At 38.7% G+C, this 21733-nt stretch overlaps 1 protein-coding gene across 1 annotated transcript; it reads right to left on the bottom strand.

Moving 5' to 3' along the window:
• Positions 1–8497: 8497 nt before the first annotated feature.
• Positions 8498–9067, bottom strand: LOC140145172 (uncharacterized). Its single transcript, XM_072166949.1, has one exon. It carries the CDS (start codon positions 9065–9067, stop codon positions 8498–8500), a length of 570 nt encoding a protein of 189 aa, XP_072023050.1.
• Positions 9068–21733: the final 12666 nt, after the last annotated feature.

Here is a 21733-nt window from a genome sequence, read left to right on the forward strand (position 1 = left end):
GCTTTACTGTGGTGTTCTATGGGGGATTAGTCTTAATAAGACATCAAAGTTAGTTGCTCTATCTAGACAACGAACTTGGCTGATTCCAATTAGGTGTAATCCGAGGTGTAAGTTGGACATTGTGTAAAAATTACAAATATGCCAAAATATTAGGTTTGAAATTCGTGCATCTCATGATTTGATATGTATGCATAAAAGCTCATAAAATATGTTGCCGATAGGGGAGGGATCTAGTCCAATGAAAAAATCGTGAAAAATCTGTGTTGACGTTCCTTTATTTGATAGGCTTATATATATTCTTGAACTTTTAAAAATTAACTAAGTTTGACATGCTTTATTTGATTATTTCATATTGAAAGCTACTGAACTTAAATGCATTTTTTTTAAAGATATGAACTCGAATGTAGGATTAGGCTTAAACATAAACAAGAAATAAATCATGAAAAAAGTGGGCCTTCAAGCTGACATTCATTAGGCCTATATTATTAAAGACAAAAGGGAGAGGAAAAAAGAAAAGAAAAATGAACTGAAAAATTCCACATCATCGATAAGATAACATGGGAATCGAACTCTCAACCTTCCGCACTGCACACCTTCGATCTGTCCACTAGGCCATCGCAACTTGTTCGGGCGAAAGGTATTCTTTTGCTATCTTATTTCTCGTTCAACATGTTCAAGGATCTCACTCAACAACAATCTTTTCAAAACTGCTTGTACTTCAGTTAAATGAGATGATACTACCTTCTTTGACGACTACAATATTGTGTTACACAATAGAGTATTTTGCATTTATAAAATATATAACAATAGACGTTTTTAATTGCTATATTAATCAATATAACATGCATAATAGATAGCGCCGGCTGAGATCCATTTCGTGAAGTATCGTGACACTTGCAACGTGCGCTAAAGACACGAGACCTCAAAGAACGCAACTTTTCAACCTACGACTAGGTTGTTCCACCGCTCATTTTCGCTGAAAATTTAATACAAGCTCTGGTTAGTTAATGTTTATCATAACAGAAAAAAAGCATTAAACCGGCGTTTCCTGAAAGCCGTAGATATAACCATTTTAGTGATCGTGACATGCATTTTCTCTCATTTTTTAGGCTACTTCGCGCACCAAAAGCATTAATTTTTTCCACAATAATTCAACATTTACACGTTATTCTTTGCCTTATACTCATGTTTCATATCTGATCTATGGGCTCAATATGGAAATGAAGGTAGAAACGACTCGTATATTCCATTTTTTATGATTATTTCTGAAAAACCGTATTTGCCACCTGATTTTCAACATTGCGTTACGTAACAGCAGAGGTCACGCCGGTAAAAATTACCGGAAGTGAGCTAAGTTGCTGTCGTACTGTTATTTAAAAGGGCATTTCGTGATCTACAGCCTCATCCCCCACTTTTCTTTTAAAAAAGTTGAGAGTTTTATACCACTGGAAACCTCTGTATAGGGAACTCCCAAAGGTAACTGGTAAAATCAGGAAAAGAAGACTACAATTTGCTGGTCACTGTTTAAGAAGTACAGGGCAAGTTGTGTCAGATCCAGTGGTGGCGCTACGGGGGCAAGGAGGGGGGGGGGGTTTGCCCACCCCCAAATATTTTTCTTGCCACTCCCCCACTTTTGAGGTAAAAACCCCAACATTACATTAATTTTCACTGTTTGCGGCAATTTTGCGCAAAATTTGTCAATTTTGCACCCCCTGGAATTAACTTTGCCCCCCCCCCCCAATGCACCCCGAAAATTCTTGGTGCCACCACTGGTCAGATCTCGTGTTGTGGAAACCCAGTCACAGCAAAAGAAATGTGGGACGGCCAAGCAAGACAACCAAACAAAATACGGAGTTGCATTCATGACATATATATCTGGAGAGCCATCGTATAGGAGTCCGACAGAAGTCGACCGAGTGAATGAGTGAGAGTGAGGAAACCTCTGGCTACATTGTTTTTATATGCACACACTTTTTTGCAGATTACTAAGAATTTGTTTAACAAATAAAAATCATCAGATTTGTGTTTACATTCTGTTAACAGAACAAAATTACAACACAGTGGTCTTTGGAGCAGTGTAAAACACATAATCATGCATAACTCATAAACACAAAATTGAAACCAACTGACATTTTGGGAATAAACTTTTTTTGTGGATATCTGCTGAATATTACATAAAAAGAGGATGCTAGAATTACAAAAATATTCCATTAAATAATAGTTGTTCAATGACGCATTTGATAAAACACCACCATATTAATTTGAGATTTGAGGAGTATAGTACTCGAATAAATTGATAAATTGATAATAAAGTAAATTAAATGAAAATAAACACAATAAATAAATAGCTTAAGAATAAGTTCTATGTATGGACACTAAAAACAAACAGTTCAAAAATACATAAATACTCTATGTAAGTATTATCATTTTAATATATTACATCTGTTAATAAGTTGTACATTGACACATCCATACCTGTTATGTCCTGTAATTCCCCAGCAATAGTCTGCGTTGGAAATTATAATAGTCCCATCTGAATCTGAACCATTAAAATCATAACGATTGACTGTATCCGCAACGGAATCTGTCCAGAACAGATGGTTTTGTTCAATGTGTATTCCCGTTGGATCTGAAGATTAAACCAGAACAACAGTAAATTAGTGACATGACAGTCTCATCATGCATGAGGATAAAATGTGCGTAGGTGGATGTAGCTGGTATAAACATGACCACATTATCAACGAGCTCAGTTCGGGGGTACTCATAATTCAAGGACGTCTCTGATATCAAATACTCTTGACACGTCATGTCACATAACAGTATCATATATATTTCAGAGACGTCTCATAAATCATATACTCCCTAGTTTCAAAATCTAGCCGCAAACAATATTATTAATTTTGGTGAACGTGCCAGCACAGTGGGAACAATTTTGTGAGTAGACCTTGTCAGGGTTGTAGCTAGCCCAAGTTGAGTGCCTGCTAATTTTACTATCCAATTCATGAATTAGAGCGCAGGCTCGGGTACTCTTGGGATTTTTTTACTTCAAAACACCTTTGATTTTGGCCATTGCAATCTAAGTGTGTCCTGGGACCATTTGTCAGAATTTGCACAGATAGATATAATTTTTGCACAGGTAGATACTTGCTAAACATAGGAAACCTTATTCTAATATACTCAGCTTCGTTCCGATGTGCTGCATCGAGTGCCCAGCTGTCAACAAAGCTCAACGTATGTGATTCCACAGACCCGTCTTTGAAATCAGAGACGTCCATGAATTACGAGTGCTCCTGAACAGAGCTATTATATAGTATGGGTATTGCACTTTAAGCTTGCGTTAAGCTCACTGTCATTAAGATATGTGTTGCCATCAGCCGGAATTTTCTGCACGATTAGGTGACTTTAAAAGTGGAATTAACAATAAAAATTCCTTTAAAAAAGGAATGGGGCGCCCAATGTGAGCTTGGACGTGATGAATTCCATGGTGTTTAGATTTGGTATTATAATGATTTTTTTCTAAGGAAGAGTAGACAGGGCCGTTCCTACCATTAGGCCAGGTAAGGTGGTCGCCTAGGGCGGCAAACGCAGAGGGGCGCTAAAAAAGGGCGCAAAAAGAAAAAAACGGGAATTGAGAAAGTTAAAGAAAAGGGCAGGCGCCGCCATTAGGGGTCGCCGAATCGACCAATTCAGCATCGATTCTGCGCCCCTCCAAGTGATGAAAGTCAAAATTTTCGCGCGCTTCGCTCGCATTTCGCACAAAATCATAGGGGGCGCCGAATTGACCAATTCAGCATCGATTCTGCGCCCCTCCAAGTGATGAAAGTCAATTTCATTATAACCAAAATTATTTAGTGGTAAGCCCTATTTGTTCGCATTTTCGCTCGCTCCGCGCGCAATTGTTTCAAGATTTTTTTTTATAGGGGGGCGTCATTATGCACCCTTAGTCCTGGGCGCCACAAACTCTAGCTCCGACACTGAAAAAAAAATAAACCGATGAGTTTTCAAGGGGTGTAACCCCCTTAACACTTTTTTGGTATGCTTTGGTGGGGCGGCAGGGAGAGGCTTTGCCAAGGGCGGCAAAATCCCTAGGAACGGCCCTGAGAGTAGAAGATGATCAAATGCAAGAGAAATGTGTTTGATTGTGGAAGGTGTATGACACGACCGTTTTCGATGAATGTCATGATCAATCCAATTGATCATTAGATCTTAATTTTTAATTATCATTTGCATGGGCTTTCAGCGTCCAGCGTGTCTAAGCTTACGCGAGTCTAACAAGCGAGACGCGACTGGAATAATATAAATTGTTTTGAGGGAAAGAAAAGGGACATTCTTTGATTCGGGTTTAGAGAAAGCAGTCATATATTCTTGATAGTAGTGGTGTAGGTGACTGTAAAAGTGGAACCAACATGAGACAACTAAAACAACAACAACACACTAATGGAGTGTTGAGAAATACTTTGATGGGGGTGTGGGGAAATGTGGAATTAAGTTCAACAACATAAAATCGTGGAATAAACAACCGATACAAGATTCACAATATTCTGACAATTATTGACCATAACACTACTTTCAAAATTACATATCTTGGCATATTACACAATACAAACAATAACTACACCCTGCCCTGGGACCCTATATTTTCTGTGAGACTAGTCTCAGGCTATACTGGGATATCTTGTCTTGTTTATCTATTTTTGGTTAAACGCTTACCTGAAGTGGGATGTGTACAACAATTTAAATTCTGCTTCCATGAAACTGTCTTTTAAGGATAAATTGGAAATTACTGTATTTTAAACAAATTCTGGTTTACTAAATTCAATTTTACCAATTAAAAACTGTATCTTGATCCTATGATCCTAGATTAATCTATTATATAATGAACCCCTGGTCCGATAGAATAATATAGGGGTCAAAAGTTTAAATCTTCAGGCCATAATGTTAAAAGTTCTATAAAAATATTTCTCTTTTTTCTTCAAGAGACCCCCCCCCCCTTTGTGTACAGTCTATATTCCTCGCTGATTTATTTTAACATTGCTGCTGCTACAAATAACTATTTAAAACAATTTTGTGTTATTTTAAAGCAGTAACAAACCCAATACTGATTTCAACCGTGTATCTTCCTCCTAATGAACCAATTGACCCGACTTTAGTACATTGTAGTCAGCTCCTTGCATATTCAGTAAAACATCCGAATAAAATCATAATGATTAGGTTTATATATTTCATTTCATCTGGAATTTTCTAATTTCACAAATGTGCTCATCTCATATCATGACGGCATATCGACACCATGACTTTGGGACTGAAGGGTTTCTGTTGACCAAGAACATTATTCTATTATTAATGTTTCAACTTTATGTAAGGATTAGAAATAATATATATTGCATTTTTCCATCACCCAGATATAGGAGCAAGCCGCATTAAGTCGCATTATAATCATGTAATTCAATTTATTCGATTGATATGAAATGTTTATTGCGCAAATACCTGTAGACATATCGCAAGCTACCAAGAAACATGGAACTTGAACAATGACAGGAAAAACCTACAGTCATTTTTGTACTGATAATGCTAATAATAATAATACAAGTCACAATCACATAAATATGGGTTGATCACCTTTGAAACAACGTTGAAATAAGTTAATGTGCGGGTTTTCAAACGCCAATCAATGTTGCCAATTTTGAAATTTCAACTCGATTTCAATCAACCTATAGGTTGAAATCTGGTTAGGTTGAATTTTAACGTTGTTAACAGTCAACGTTTTTGACAGTCAGGAACGCATATTGTACATGATGGCAATGCTGACCAGCAACCCACATGGTAGTCCCCATGCGTGTATAAACATTTTCACAGTGAGAGCCCACCCAACAAACTGAGCTTTCCTCTGCTTTGCATGGTCTTGCAATAGTCTCAAACGCGTACATGGAATCTAATTTGCGTCCGTGCATAAAGCGAAGCCTTCGCGACCATGCACGCAATTATCCCGCATCATTAGCTAAGTTCTAAAAGAAGAGATGCAGACTAAAGAGCTAGAATCATGACAAACTTCAAGTAAACAAAGTTTAAGCACCAGAAAACACAGTTTTGAATAAGGAATCAAAAGACACCCCCCCCCCATGCAAAACCTAAGAATACTCAAAAATATCTCCTAATTCTACTAGCTAAAGCATTTGCACATCAAATAATCCTAAATGTGTCCTTGGAGCACTCCCATTTTGTAGTTGACGTCTATATGGAGGGCTGTTAAGGCTCATTTTTTCAGAATCACTGTCACCCAAACACCCCATATGTTATTCCAAACACACGCTCTGCTGATAACCAATTCAAAGACCCTTTATTTTTCCATTCAATTTGTCACTCTAAGACCCTTATTTTACAATCTGAACAGCAACGTTCCTTTATCATGTTTATCACTGATTTTGTTACCACTGGAAACCACTTGAAGTCATTTAGAACTAGAAATTCAATGTTCAAGGCTTCTTTTGGTTCTCTTTATACCCGCATGCAGCGCATGCAGGGTATCTTCTTATCCTTGGGTTTCATCTTCTTCTCCTCCTTCTCCTCCATCAAACACATCATTCTGACAAGGCTAGCGCTAAAACTACAAAGGCCCCAGGGCCCATATGTGGTACACTTATGGGCCCTACCCCGCAGATGTGCCTTTTGCCCATCTCGGCCCCAGAGGTCAATGGTCACGGGCCCCAGGGGCCCAAATGTAAAAACACAAACCATGCCGTTTCTCATCAGATGAAGCAGCCTCAGGGCCGTGAGTTGGTACACTGATAGCCCCAGGGGTACTCTATAAAAACAAGTATACTTGAGCCCCATATGTTATATATTATGGGCCCCAGGGCCCCAAATGTTAAAAATAAGGGGCAACAGATTGACAAGGCTAGCTCTAAAGCTATAATGGCACTAGGGCTCATATGTGGCACATGTATAAGCCCTAAATTGTAGATGTGCCTTTTGCCCATTTTGGCCCTAGATGTTCAAGGCTAGGGGCCCCAGAGGCCCAAATGTTAAAACAAAGGGCCGGCCGTTTCTCAGCAAATAAAGTAGCTACAGGGTTCAGATTTGGTACACTAATAGGTCTTAAGCATTATATTGTTATATGTATATATGAGCCCCGTGTGTCACACAACATGGGCCCCAGGGCCCCAAACGCTAAAAAATAGGGCTGGCCGTTACTCGGTAAATAAAGCAGCTACAATGCCCAGCTTGAGTCTACTGATAGAACTAGAGAATTATACTTAAACATATATACATGAGCCTCATAAGTCAAAAATTATGGGCCCCAGGGCCCCACATGTTAAAACAAAGGGCCGGCCATTTCTCGTCAATTAAAGCAGCTTTAGGGCTCAGAGTTTGTACACAGATTGCACCTGAGAATTACATTGTTATATGTACATATGAGCCCCACATATTACATAATATGGGCCCCAGGGCCCCAAACGCTAAAACATAGGGCCGGCCATTACTCAGTAAATAAAGCAGCTACAGCGCCCAGCTTGAGTCTACTGATAACACTAGAGAATTATACTTTAACATATGTACATGGGCCTCAGAAGTCAAATATTATGGGCCCCAGGGCCCCAAATGTTAAAACAAATGGCCGGCCGTTTCTCATCAAATAAAGCAGCTTCCGGGCTCAGAATTTGTACACAGATAGCACCTGAGAATTATATTGTTACTAACATACACCCACCCACCCCAAACACGTAAGACAGATCCGTATTATAATATTATATGATGGTAATTGGAAATACCAGCGTGAAGCGTTAAGGCTGTTCCAGTTAAATTACATACCCATTGGCTGTTCCATTTAATTTACATACTCCCTCTGAAATGGCCCCAGAATAGGCTGTTCCGTTTAATTTACATACTCCCTCTGAAATAGCTGTTCCATTTAAATTACATACTCCTTCCGGAACAGTTTTCCCCTAGAGAGACGACTCCCCTGCGAGGGGACTTTTTACAATTTCTTTATTGTACGTGCTACGACAGTGCAACCTACATTCAATTAAAGCTTGTGACTTGGGCTTTCACTTTTTACACATTTTCTGAACAATTGGGCGAGTTTTTACAATTTGTTTATTTTAAGTCCTCAGCAAATAAGGACTGTAAGTTTGGGTACACCGATAACATGCGGGTATAGCCGTATTTGTGTACAAATATATAGCCTTCTAGTTCATATTCTCACCCAATTCCTTAATTTGTATCCAAACGGTCCATTTCTCACCCAATGACCCCATACCTTGTATATCTGTCATCTCACCGAATGCCAAATATCATGCTCTCATCAAATGACCCCATTATGTTTTCAATTTTGCTCTCACCGAATGCAACTCCCTTACTGTGGAAGTGTCAGCCCTGCACCTTTATCCATTTCATAATAATAATAATACCAGCACTTATATAGCGCTATTACAAATTCAAGGAATATGAACATAGCACTTTACACAAAAAGAAAAGAGGAAAACAACAACAAAAAATCTTATGAGGTGAACAAATGAGTCTTAAGATGGCTCTTGAAACTGCTGACAGTGGGACATGACCGTATGGATGATGGCAAGTTGTTCCAAAGTTTGGGACCAGCAATGCTGAAAGCCCCACCACCAACCACCCGGTGATTCCGAGGGATGGCAAGACGTGTGGTGTCTGCAGCAGATCGTAGACCTGGTCTACCTGATTCATATATGGTAATGCAGTCTGTGAGGTATGAAGGAGCCTGATCATTAAGTGACTTGAAAATGTACAAAAGTGTCTTGAAGGCGATTCTATCTTTAACTGGGAGCCAATGAAGACTAGCGAGAAGAGGAGTTGTAGAATGGCGGCGAGCAACTTGGAAGATTATGCGAGCAGCCCTGTTCTGCAATCTCTGAAGGCGGGTGATGTTGCTAGAGTTGCATCCAATTAAGAGTGAGTTGGCATAGTCTAATCTGGACAGAACAAGGGCTCGCATGGCATGGCTGGTTGTGTCCCTGTTGATGAATCTTCTTATACGAGATATGTTCCAAAGAGAGAAATTTATAGAGCGACATAATGATGTGATATGAGATGACATGTTCATGGTAGAGTCAAAAATAACACCCAGGTTTTTACTGTGTTAGAGGAACGAATGATGTCAGATCCAATGTGGATTTCAGTGTCCTGTAATCTGTTCATATTATGTTGAGAGGCGGCAATAAAGAATTCAGTTTTGGATTGATTTAATTTCAACTTATTGCTGTTCATCCAGCGATGTATTTCGTCAACACGAGCAGTTAGCTTAAATAAAGCGCAAGCACTATCACCAGGTATTGTGGGATTAAAACAAACATACAATTGGATGTCATCGGCATAAATATGAAACTGGATGCCAAATTTACGAATGATGTTAGCAACAGGTTGGGAGTACATTGTGAATATCTTAGGGCCGATTATAGAGCCCTGAGGCACTCCAAATTTGAGATAGTGCCTTTCAGACATATTACCACCAACACATACTTGAAAATTACGATCAGTCATATAAGATTGAAACCACTCGAGTGCTGTGCCTTTGATACCAAAGTCACATTCAAGTCTGTTAAACAAAATTGTGTGGTCAATGGTATCAAAGGCAGCAGAAAGATCGAGCATGACTAAGAAAACAGCTTGGTTCTCGTCAATGGCAGTCATGATGTCGTTTTTGACAACAAGCAAAGCAGTCTCAGTGCTATGCCTGCATTTGTAAGCTGACTGCAAACTTTCGTCCAGACCGTTACTCTCAATGTGCTCATTGATCTGAGATATGGCTGCTTTCTCAATCACTTTACCAATATAGTTGACATTTGAGACAGGCCTATAATTGGTAAGGTCGTTCCAATCTAAAGAAGATTTCTTTAGTATAGGTGTCACAATAGCTTGTTTCAACTCACTTGGGAAAACACCACATTGAAGTGATGTATTTACAATTTCAGCAATATAAGGTAAAACAATACTGATAGTGCTCTTTAGCAACCAAGTAGGAACACAATCAAGATTACAGGTCTTGTCTGCAGAACTGGCCACAATCTCATGAACCTCGCTGTCATCGAGCAATTTGAAACTTGACATGTGGGTCTCGAGATTGACACCTATATTCTGAGCGATATCATGACGTATAGACAAATCCTTATGATCAGATACAACAACATTATTATCAATACCAGATCGGATCTTGACCACTTTTTCGTTGAAAGAAAGAGCAAACTTGTTACTCAAGACGTCTGGAGTGTCAAATGAAGGAAGAGCTTTTACATTCTGGTGCATAACACTTCATATTGAAGTGCTCCCGGAAGTTTGACACATAAAGGTTGATTTTAATCTATTTTTGAGGGAAATCATACTAAAGCTGTTTGTACACTCATATTAAACAAAATTGTTCAAAAACGGTGATGAGAACTTTATGTAACGAAACCAGAAAACATTGATGTCCTCCCATATTTTCCAAGTCTGAAAATATTCCTATAACTGGTGCATGTATACAATGTAATCATGGATATGGGGCTATTTTGATGAAATCATGAGTGTAAGGGCATTTGGGCATGGCTCCCCTATGTTAAAGCAGGAGGCCGCAAAAGGAAGGGCAACAGCAGCGGAAGTGCGGTAAAAAGAACTTTAAAGAAAAAGGGCAGGCAATTTTCAATGTTTAAAATTCTGAAACAAATGGAATGGAATAATATATATGAAAATTTAAAAAAGTTTTTAGGTTGCTAGTGCCTATTATCTTTTTTTTTTTTTTTTTTTTCTCTTCACTTTTTCAAACCATCGAAAAAAGGCAAATCTTTTGAAAGAGGTGGCAAAATTCGCCTTTTCTCCTGCCCCCAGGGTAGGAGCGGTCTGGGTACGCAACTGGCTCATCTAAGTTAATTTACAGAAGAATTGTTATTATGGCAGCATTGCTTTTTCCCAATCCCTATTATACAATAATGAAGTTGAGGGAAACAAGGGAATGCTTGATCATAAAAAGGGAAGAATTAGGGTCAGTAATTCTTCCTTGTATGTAATAGTGAATATAATGGTCATACTATAATTTATGCACACACAGCTGTTTTCTGCATTCTATATTTATACAAAGACCTTCTTTTTTCAGTTTGGCACACCTAAAAGTCCATTCATACTACACTGCATCGTACTTCAATATATCGCTATAGAGTTAAATGTATTTACACTTGGAAATGCGACGAGTTGTGTTGAGTGCGACAAAAGGTAATCGATATATCGGCACAGCACCGCAAAGTAGTTGCGGCATAGTATGAATGGACCTTAATCATTTGGGATTCTAAGGGAAGACAGAACAACCAATGCATTAGCTAACTTAACAGTTCTGTGAATAGAAACTTGTCCCAGATTGCCTTCCCTTTAAATGTCGATCCAAATCCTCAAATAGATATGCAATAGTTCAGTGATAATGTCCATACTTTGCCATGAGACTATCATACTATCTGTAGAACAATTTCATTCTATACAAATAATTAAGAACCTAGAAGTGATTCTTAGATAGTCCAAGTCTGTCTTCCCTATGAAACTTTCAGAGTTCTTCCCTACGGGTAACATTGGTGTTAGTCCTATGGGGATAAATGGCCCTATGTTCTATTCTATTCTATACAAGCGTTTATAAGCGCTCTACAAAGAACACAGCGCTTTACAATGAAAAAACAAATCAAAAACAAAATGAAAAAGTGAGCAACAAAAATTCAACATGGGAATAAAAATGTTTTCAAGATACGCTTGAAGCAAGACACAGATTCCGCTTCACGGATCTCCATAGGCACGTTATTCCAAATGCGAGGATCACAGGAAAGGAAGAATCACCCACCTTTTTGTGAGATCTCAGAGTGTAGAGACGGGTGCAGTCGGCATCACGGTTGTTTGATGGGATCATTTATTAGTTTTTCAAACAAAACATCATGTATAGCCAAATTTTAGGCTTAAACAGCTACAAGTGATATCGTGCTAAAGTATACAGATGCTTTTGAATCGTTCTCTACTTTAATTTCCCTCTTTTACAAAATTATTCACTTTTATAGTATTTTTAAAGCTTTTTCGGATATAAAATGTATCTATTAATGACAAAATTGGTGGCGCTATTTAATTACTGGAAATTACCCTTTCAAGCTTTTAATACAAATAATTCCTTTTATTGTTTGATAAAATATGTTTATAAAATTTCCTTGTTGCTTGTTTCACCTATTCCAACTGTTTTAATGGCGGTATTAATCACCTAACCCTTGCAAATAAAGAAATATGATTTAGGATAAATAGCGCCATCTATAGTTTGCATTTAGTTAATAATGAAGCCAATTCTATATACATCAAACAGCCGTGGCATGAGGACGGAGTCGGCGTATAGCACCAAGGGGATCATTAATTCGTTGTAAACAAATAAGTTCTTCCAAATAAGGAGCTGCACCATGGAGACATTTGTAAATATACAACAGGATCTTATACTGAATTCGCTCATTAACAGGGAGCCAATGCAATTCCTGCAACAAGCCGGCAGAGGGCTGGTCTCGGCCACAATTAAAAACTAACCATGGGGCCTTGTTTTGGAGACGCTGTAAACGCTTAAGATCTACTGCACGTAACCTATCAGTCATCAGCCGCGGATCCAGAGAGACAAAAATACGGGTGACGCAAAATAGGGATGAGATTTGTAGAGGGCGACCAACCATATGGCCGCGAAGCGGTCATCGCGAAGTGACAAACTTTTGCAAAATGAAGACCTAATTGAGGCCATTTGGTAGACCATTAATTAACACTATTGTGTAAATTTTAATTTGTAAGAGCGGAAAATTTGTGAAATGACCATGATGGTTCATTTCTCATTCGTGGACAAGTTTTTCAATATTATTGTATAAATTCAATTGCTTGTGTGACGCAGGGGGTGTCTGAGGGGGATGTGCCCCCCTAAATTCATCAGCATAAGTTCATAATGTATTCATAATTATTCATTTTCAAGTATGTATATTTTTCCTCATGTACTCAGTATGAATTATATTTATGTTGTATTTTAATTGGTAAATGTACGGCTCTTACAGGGCCCCAGGAAGATTAGTGTTTTCATTGTTGGGATTACCCTGCTTAAAGAAAGTATAAATAATAGAAGTGAGAAACCTTTGCTAAATGAAGACCTAATTGAGGCCATTTGGAGGACCATTTTAACACTATTGTTGTGTAAAATTTTACTTTGAAAGAGCGGAAAATTTGTGAAATGACCATAACGGTTCATTTCCCATTTGTGGACAAGTTTTTCAATATTATTGTATAAATTCAATTTCTTGTGCGACGCAGGGGGGTGTCTGAGGGGGGATGTGCCCCCCTCAGAAGCAACACACTTGTGCAAAATGAAGACCTAATTGAAGCCATTTGGAGGACCATTTTGACACTATTATTGTCTAAAATTTGAGTTTGAAAGAGCGAAAAATTTGTGAAATGACCATGAGGGCTCATTTCCCATTCGTGGACAAGTTTTCACTATTATTGTATAAATTCAATTGCTTTAAAAATAAAGTTCTGGGTATCCAAAGCATGAAGGAAAGGGTAACTTCTTTATACATTTGGTGGACAATTTTGATGCACTATTGTGTAAAATTTTAGTTAGATAAAGTTCGGAAATGTGTGAAAATGAAGGCCCAATCGAAGCCATCCCATTCGTGGACCATTATTCACTATTACTGTAGGCCTAATTATTAAGTTATTACTTCAAACAATATAGGCCTAAAGTGTACCGGTGTCTGAAACAAAATGGAAAACGGCCAGTTGTTTACGCATACGTAGGGGTGGGTGTCTGAAGGGGGAAATGAAGGTCCACTTGAAGCCATTTGGTGCATCATTTTTATACCGTAATATATCATTGCTTTAATTAAACAACAACAAAAAAAAGGCCCGAACTCAATATGCAAAATTTTAAATGTTACACTGGTCCACTGACCATGCTGATACTTTGTAAGACTTGAGACATACTAAGCATGCATGGATTGATGTCAGCATTGACTCCGTGTTAATACTGACTTTGGTGACATGTGACGGGCCCTGCATAGGCCTATCAGAGCTTTATATCAGCGGGCTCGCAGTAGGCCTACTATGATTTTCACATGCTTTTGGGCCGAGGAGCTGCCTTCAAGCAATGCCTAAAATAATCACATGCGAAGGCATATCCTACGCCTTCAACCAACCCGACTGTGCAGTTTTTAGGCACGGGCCCGGGGGGGGGGCACCCAACTTTAGAAGTGACGGGTATGTAAGGGGCCTATCGGTAATAAAGCGTTATTTTAAAAAAGGGGGTCATTGGGTACAAACAAAATAAAAAAGGGGGTCATTGAGTATAAGATTTAAAAAAAAGGGTCATCGGGTAGAAAATTTTGAAAAAATGGAGCAAAATTTAGAAAGTTTCGGCATAATTTTGAAAAAATGGAGCAACATTTGAAAGTTTCGGCATTATTTTGTTGCATTTTGATGCTATTCTAGAAAATCTAGAAAAAAGGGGGCCATTGGGTAGCCGCAACCAAAAAAAGGGGGTCATTGGGTAGCCGCAACTAAAAAAAAGGGGAGTCATCGGGTATGACTTTTAAATCACATTTGACATTGTAGACTATTTTCCGTCAATTTCTGAGAACCTCCTCAAGAAGATACTAGAATGGGCAAAAACGTTCACGAAAATAACAGAACTGGAATATGACACCATTATGCATTCTAGAAAGACCCTGCTCTTTGACAACGACGGCAGAGCGTGGATGAAACGGGAAACCAACAGCGCATTTGACGTGGCCATGGGCGCCTTCGATGGAGCGGAAGTATGTGAGCTCGTAGGTTTATTTATACTCCACGAACTAGAATCCAACCTGGGCATAGAAAGTGTCGGTTTGTACCGAGATGACGGACTTGCGGTATTAAGAAGGTGCTCCGGAAGCTAAGCGGACAGAATAAGAAAGCAAATCACCAAGCAATTCCAACAATTCGGTCTCAAAATAACAGTAGAAACTAACCTAAAATCGGTAAACTTTCTCGATGCCCACTTAGACCTCAGGGATGGGAGTCATAAACCATATCGCAAACCTAACAACCCACCAGTCTACATCAACACTAAATCCAACCACCCTACTGTAATAACCAAGAACATACCGGCAGCCATTGGAAAAAGAGTTTCCAACTTGTCTTCTAATGAGGTGATATTCAATGCAGCAGCTGACAAATACAACAACGCTCTGAAATCTTGCGGATATACAGAAGCAATCAAGTTCAGCAAAAGCGAAACAACACAAAGAAGCAATAATAACAAGATTTTTCCTGTCCATTTTAAGCCGAAATCATGAAGTAAAATAAACAAGAGCACCGATGGTGCATTAGCCTCCCCTGAATTGTTTTATTTATTCTGAACAATGATTGCAAATCCCATGTTGCATGTGACTGACACTCCAAAAAATAAAGAATTTCACATCAAAATTATTCCTCCAGTATGATCTGGGGCAAAAAGATGATTTTATGATTTCACCTCATGGTTATTTCTACCAAGTTCCAGTCAAATCAAAACAATTTAGCTTCTGGATGACATTTGACCTTGGAAGAACTGTTTGTATTTAAACATTGTTCCTCCCATACCTTCCAGCAAGTATTTTCATAAGCAGAGCCATTCCTGTAATTTCACATTTTTGTACATGACCCCTTGATGACCTTTGACCGAATTGTCCTTGACACTCCCACTTCCCCTTCCCATAAGAAATATTTTAACTATCCTAGTTAATGATCAATTACTAATTTCATTTGACCCTAAGATGTCCCTTAACCTCAACATCCTTCAGCTCACCGCATGGCTGGCCGCAACCGCCACAATGTGGAGCTGCTACACGTAGCTTACTTTTCGCTTCACGGAGCTAAATTGACCAATCATATTAGATCTTTTCATTACACGGAGCCAGTGGATGCATCCCCGTTCCAGAGAGAGAAAACTCTTGCCAAATTATTAATGTTTACCATATTCTCTTGGTAGAGCTGATATGTCACAAAGGGGAAATAGCCTTGTAAAACTAGTGTGTGCATGTGCAGTTCCCCTTTCTCAAGCTGGTTGCTATGCGCGCGCTTGTGCAAAGGGGACGAAGGGGACAATGTTCCCGGATGTCCGACCGAGTGAATGGGGATTTAAATGAACCGAATGTAAATAAACAACGACCAGTTGTACAGGATCAATACCATTACTTGATGAGTGTATGGTCAATGTTACCTTGCATGCCTGTGTCATGTGTTAGGCGTATTTGTTTGTTTTAAATGATCTTCCCGTAGGAACTCAACAACAACCCATAATAAGTTAAATCTCGCACTACCCCCAGCCTCGGTCTACTGTGTCAGGCCAAATCACTGACACCCACGGTACTGATCCCGGGTACTGACACTGTCATAATATCACAGTGATCATATTGCTGAATGTTGCTGACTTTAAAATAATACGGATGGCCTACTACTAGTATATAAAGTAAATCCGAACTGGTTTGCAGAAGCTCATGATCGAATTCCCTCATATAAGTATAGCAGACAGTTTATAGCACAGGCCATGCCGCACCAGTTGTACAAATTAGCTCCCGGCAATACAACAGATCGCAGAATTGTGTGCATGGTTTACCACCACTCTGAGGCTGCTAGGCTATACTTATGTACAATACTGGATGATTTTCTTATGACTGCATGTCCATCTTTAGACTTAATCAGTAGACTTCACTGTCAATCACTGAAATGGCGATCATTGAAGGAGTGGCTACAGTTGTGACCTTGTTTCGTGGCTAGCACTGGCAAGGAACATTGGCTGGAGGTTCGATGCTATAAATTTGCAAGGATAAATCATGGATATCAAAGGATCATGATTATTGCACAGCATCCCCCAGGTCCAAACATAACTAATGTTTATTTTTATATTTATTTATTTATTTATTTATTTATTTATTTATTTATTTATTTATTTATTTATTTATTTATTTATTTATTTATTTATTTATTTATTCATTCGACGAAAAACGAAAACCCTGTTCTATTTTGAACAAATTGGGAAACAAATTTTTCCTGTACAAATGAATGCCGACCCCAAATTTCGGAAATTTCAGGACAACTTTTTTTGTATTTTCTCAAATTGAAATTTATTTACAGATTTTTGTGATTTTTTGGGTTATTTAATTTTTTTTTTTAATACCAACCGACCGACCGACCCTACTTGAAAGGTCCGTTCGCCCGTAGAACAGGGTTTCTCTCTTTCTCGCCTTACTTATAATTTTATAAATATTATTTGCCCCCCCTTCCCCAAAACCACCCCTCCCCCCTTTTACACTCATAAATTAATTGTTTTTTGCTCACTTTCCCCTTCCGTGTAAAGTAAAACTTTATAAGCCGGTTGAATCAAACTGAACAAAATTGACGTATACAATTACAATATAATACCATGACAATAATGTGTATGACGGATCTAACTTACTAGCTGAATAAACCTCAAAGCATGGATCACATACGTGATTGTACGTCAGATTGTCATATAACGTATGAGCGTGATGTATAGTATACGAGTCTTCCTCAACAGCTTCCAGCCGGGATGATTAGATCATGTACAGTCATCTACGTGTTTATACGTCAAAGGTTGACAAAGGGTGTACAGATTACCGATTTAGCATGGGGGACACAAAAAGGTGCTTAAAAACACATTTTGAATTTGTTATTTTGTCCATTTGCGAGCGAATGAGTAAGTTAGATAGAGTTGAGGAGGTCCGGCGGGGACATCTAGCCTATTAGTTTGAGAGGGTCATTATGCCGGAAAGGGCTAAAGTTATAGTTTTCTCAATTTACGTTATAATTAGAGTTAAAATTAGGGTCAGAGTTATGTTCATTGGCGGCACTACGGGGGGGGGGATACTTATCTTGACTCCCAAATAAATAAATCCATGACCCCTTCCTTCCGAAGAAAATGACAGCCCCTAAGTTCCCTACGTGCAAACATTATCAAATAACATCATCGGCAGCTACCCAGTTCTGACCTTAATGCCAGTAAGAATCACATTTCGTCATCAATATGGCCAATTGCCACGCCCATTTAGCACGGAAATAATGAAATATAACTTTTGCGTGTGGAATTTGTGCACATCCGGGTACCTTACATCGTTGAACACGGTATGGCGACTTGTAGATGTCACGTGCGCATTTATATATGCGCATTTATATATATACCCGAAGTCCACTGTTAATAATAAGCAGGTTCGTACTTTTCATTAACTACTTTTTGAATCATAACTTTTGTGACAGAGGATATCTTGCAACTACGTGAAGCTCGTCATGCCAATTCTAGAAATGAATAAATTCGCTTCACGTAATGAATAAGTCGTACTTGATTGGTCAATTTTACCTCCGCATAATGAAAAACTCTAACATGATTGGTCAATTTGGCTCCGCGGAGCAAAAAGTAAGCTACGCGTAGCAGCTCCACGTTGTGGCGGTTGCGGCCTACCATAACCGCAAGTCCCTCACCTTAGGATCTGGATCTTTTATACTCAAATTAATCAGACCTCACTTTGACCGTTAGACTGATCACTGATTGGTGGGTAGCAAGTAGATTTGAGGCTGGTTTGTTTGTTGCAGTAAAATGTTGAATGAGTCATGTCTTAAAGGGTAAAGTAGATGCATCCAAAACGTCACGTGGGAGGTCAGTCCAGGTGGGAAAGCTCAAGTTGTTGATGCAGTGATCGTTGATACCAAGTTTGAGTTCAGTAGTAGTGATACTTTTGGAAGGGTGTCAATTTTATGAAACTTTAACCAAAATAGCACATACACCCCTACCTACACATGCAGACAGAAAGTCTCTATGGTGGATTTCATGTTGTAATTACAACATTAATTCATAAAAATTGTTTCTCGATTGTCCTATAAACATTTGGCTGATCCTAAATAGGTATAGTTGGGACATGTGTAAACATGATAAAAATTCCAACAAATTGGGTTTTGAAAAACAATTTCATTTCAAAAGATTTTTTTCCCTGCAAAATGCAACTTTTTTTATTATTATTACTAACCATGTTAACATATGGAGATAATAAAACATGCTACCTTGGACAATACAGATTCAAAATAAAGTCATCATAGGCGTAGATCCTGGGGGATGGGGGGGTTATCCCCCAATATTTTGCCAGGGGATGGTCCATACAATCATCCCCCAATGTTGATGCCTGATAATGGGTTTCTGACCAAATTAACCTCATATTTGCCCATTTTTAGCCCCAAAAGTGCAACTTTTCGCGCGCTTCGCGCCCACTTAATCTACTTTTACACCATATTTCATCAGTTTAGCTTCGCGCGCATTTATATTATAAACTAATTCTGTCGCCAAAGGGTGCTGGATTGACTATATTTCAAGAATTTTTTTCCAACTTCATCCCCCCCAATGTCAAAAAGAAATCTACGCCACTGATAGTCATGATAACTTAAAAATTAAACGTTCCCTGGTTCAATTTAACGAGAGCTGTTGAATAAATAAGACCAAGGGGAAAACAACAACTGATGTAGGCAAGGAAATTGAAACTGGATTTTTCAACCAAATAATTGAAATATATCCAACGCAATGAAGAGTAAAAAGCAAACCCAAAAAACAATTGATGCTTGCGATGAACAAGAATTGGTGCTTAATATTAATAAATGTGCTTCTATTGCTCACTGGTGGCATCATATTGGTATAATGATGAGTTGAGGATGAAGAGTTGACCAATAGAGGTTGTGCATGTGACGTATACCGTAAATATGGCGGACTACTCAAATCATTCAACAAAAGCATGATTGCAATCTACCGTGACAGTTCGTCTCACACACATAGCAAATGCACTACGATCAAATAGGTTGATGACAATATTTGATTGAATGGACTGCACTGCGCCATATTTACGGTGAAGGACACCGGTTCAACTCCTTTGTTTGGAGCCAGTCGATAAAAGCATGCAGGGCCTCAATAAGGTGATCTAATCAATACCTTAAATACATCAATATACTATGGCACTGGTATTCTATGCAATTATTATCCTTTATAGTATTTTTGATCATAACAGCCCACTCTTTCCTGCTTTGATCTGGATCTGGATAATAATTAAAGTCGGCAGCTTCAACTAGTAAAAGTCATTGTATTGCCAAAATAGTTTAGGTCTTGGTACTATCTGAGACTAGTAACTGTGGGTTTAGTAGTTTCGTCATTTGTTACGTTGTGAACATATAATAGTGCCTTAATTTAGGGGGTGAAAGTGTGCAGTGGTGAAAGTATGGTATGCACGGGTGAAAGTGTCTGGGTTGAATGTGTACGGGAATGAAAATGCGAGAGGTGAAGTGTCCAGCATTTAAATTAAATATACCCATACCACATATCTTTGCACGTCATCCCTCTCCCCTTAAATATCTCTCATACAATGTCATCAACTTTTTTATATTCATTAAACAAATCCAAAAAAGTTCAAAAACTACTACAATCACATGAGCATCAGACTTTTTTATCTGAATTTAATCTTGACAAGAGTTATTGCATTCCTGACATTGACATGAACACACAGAGAGGTACAGTTAGCAACCTGGACAACCGATTCTTTAGAAATGCTTAGGTCTGGGTGCTTAATCTCGCCGATAAAGTCTGCGGCGTGCCCGCAACCCAAGACGCAGACCCAAGCCGATGCGCCTATGCTGAGAAATAAAATACTGTTGCGATATGCACTAACAAAATGTGTGTCTGCTCGATGAAAAGCCATGTTCAGTCACCCGTTCATCGGCTTGATCGGCCCAACTCCTACATTTCTCGCAACCGGCTTATAACACTTGACAACAATTACAAATTAGTGTCCTTGAGTGCGTTGATTCTTTGCCGGATTATATCGACTGATCCGCAAATTGCTCACGGTGAGTAAACTCAAGTAGGTACTACAATAAACATTAATATAAAGGTTTTGAGTAATGAATGGCAAACCGCAGAGCAAGAAGATGGCAAGATGTTGCGGACTCGATGCCCATAACTGCTCGCGAATTCGCAACCAGGTATATGGCTACACTATATTAATTCATCGGCGTGCTGCGGCTTGAAACTGCAAGACGCAGTAGAGCCATCGAAATGCTGCGAGACGACGCAGAGGTAATCGGCGAGATTAAGCACCGGGTCCTTAGTCGCGCTGAAAGTCGATCGATACATGTTAAAATCAGCACAATTCAGAGATAGGCCTACACCTTTTTGCTATGAAATTAATTTTCTCGGTCAAATATAAAGCAATATTTTTTCTTCAGTAATGTCAGTTAAAAACTTGGTGCTTGGATATACATTTTTTTTACAAATCCTGGTGTTAAAATTAAGCATCAAATTGTGTCTTTTAGTGTGATATTTTTGATTTTTATAGGCCTTCAGTTCGCCCGCGAGCTTTTTACGGAATTCATTTTTAGCGTCTCAAACTAATATAGTTTGCTAAAGAAAGATATTTCCCACCTCTGTAAAGCACATCGTGTGGGTCTATATATTATAGTTTTGTTAGAATTTCCGTTGTTATTTTACCCTTTTTCCCTTCATGGTCCGAAAATGTATAACTCTAATGTTTATCTCGAGAGCAACCAGCAGAAATAGTCGATATTTCCTTTGTTGTTTATCCAGGTCAATTTTCCATTGAAAGCAAATTGCCCGACCAGCGATTTGGTAGCCCAAATACCCAATTGAGTGTTCTGGTTAAACATGATCAGTAGGAGCGCTATAGGC

The sequence above is a fragment of the Amphiura filiformis genome, chromosome 2 (assembly GCF_039555335.1).
Source record: "Amphiura filiformis chromosome 2, Afil_fr2py, whole genome shotgun sequence".
Taxonomy (NCBI): domain Eukaryota; kingdom Metazoa; phylum Echinodermata; class Ophiuroidea; order Amphilepidida; family Amphiuridae; genus Amphiura; species Amphiura filiformis.

Bases quoted from the DNA above. Each gene is read 5' to 3' on its own strand.
- LOC140145172 (XM_072166949.1), bottom strand. From the start codon at position 9,067: ATGTCATCTCATATCACATCATTATGTCGCTCTATAAATTTCTCTCTT.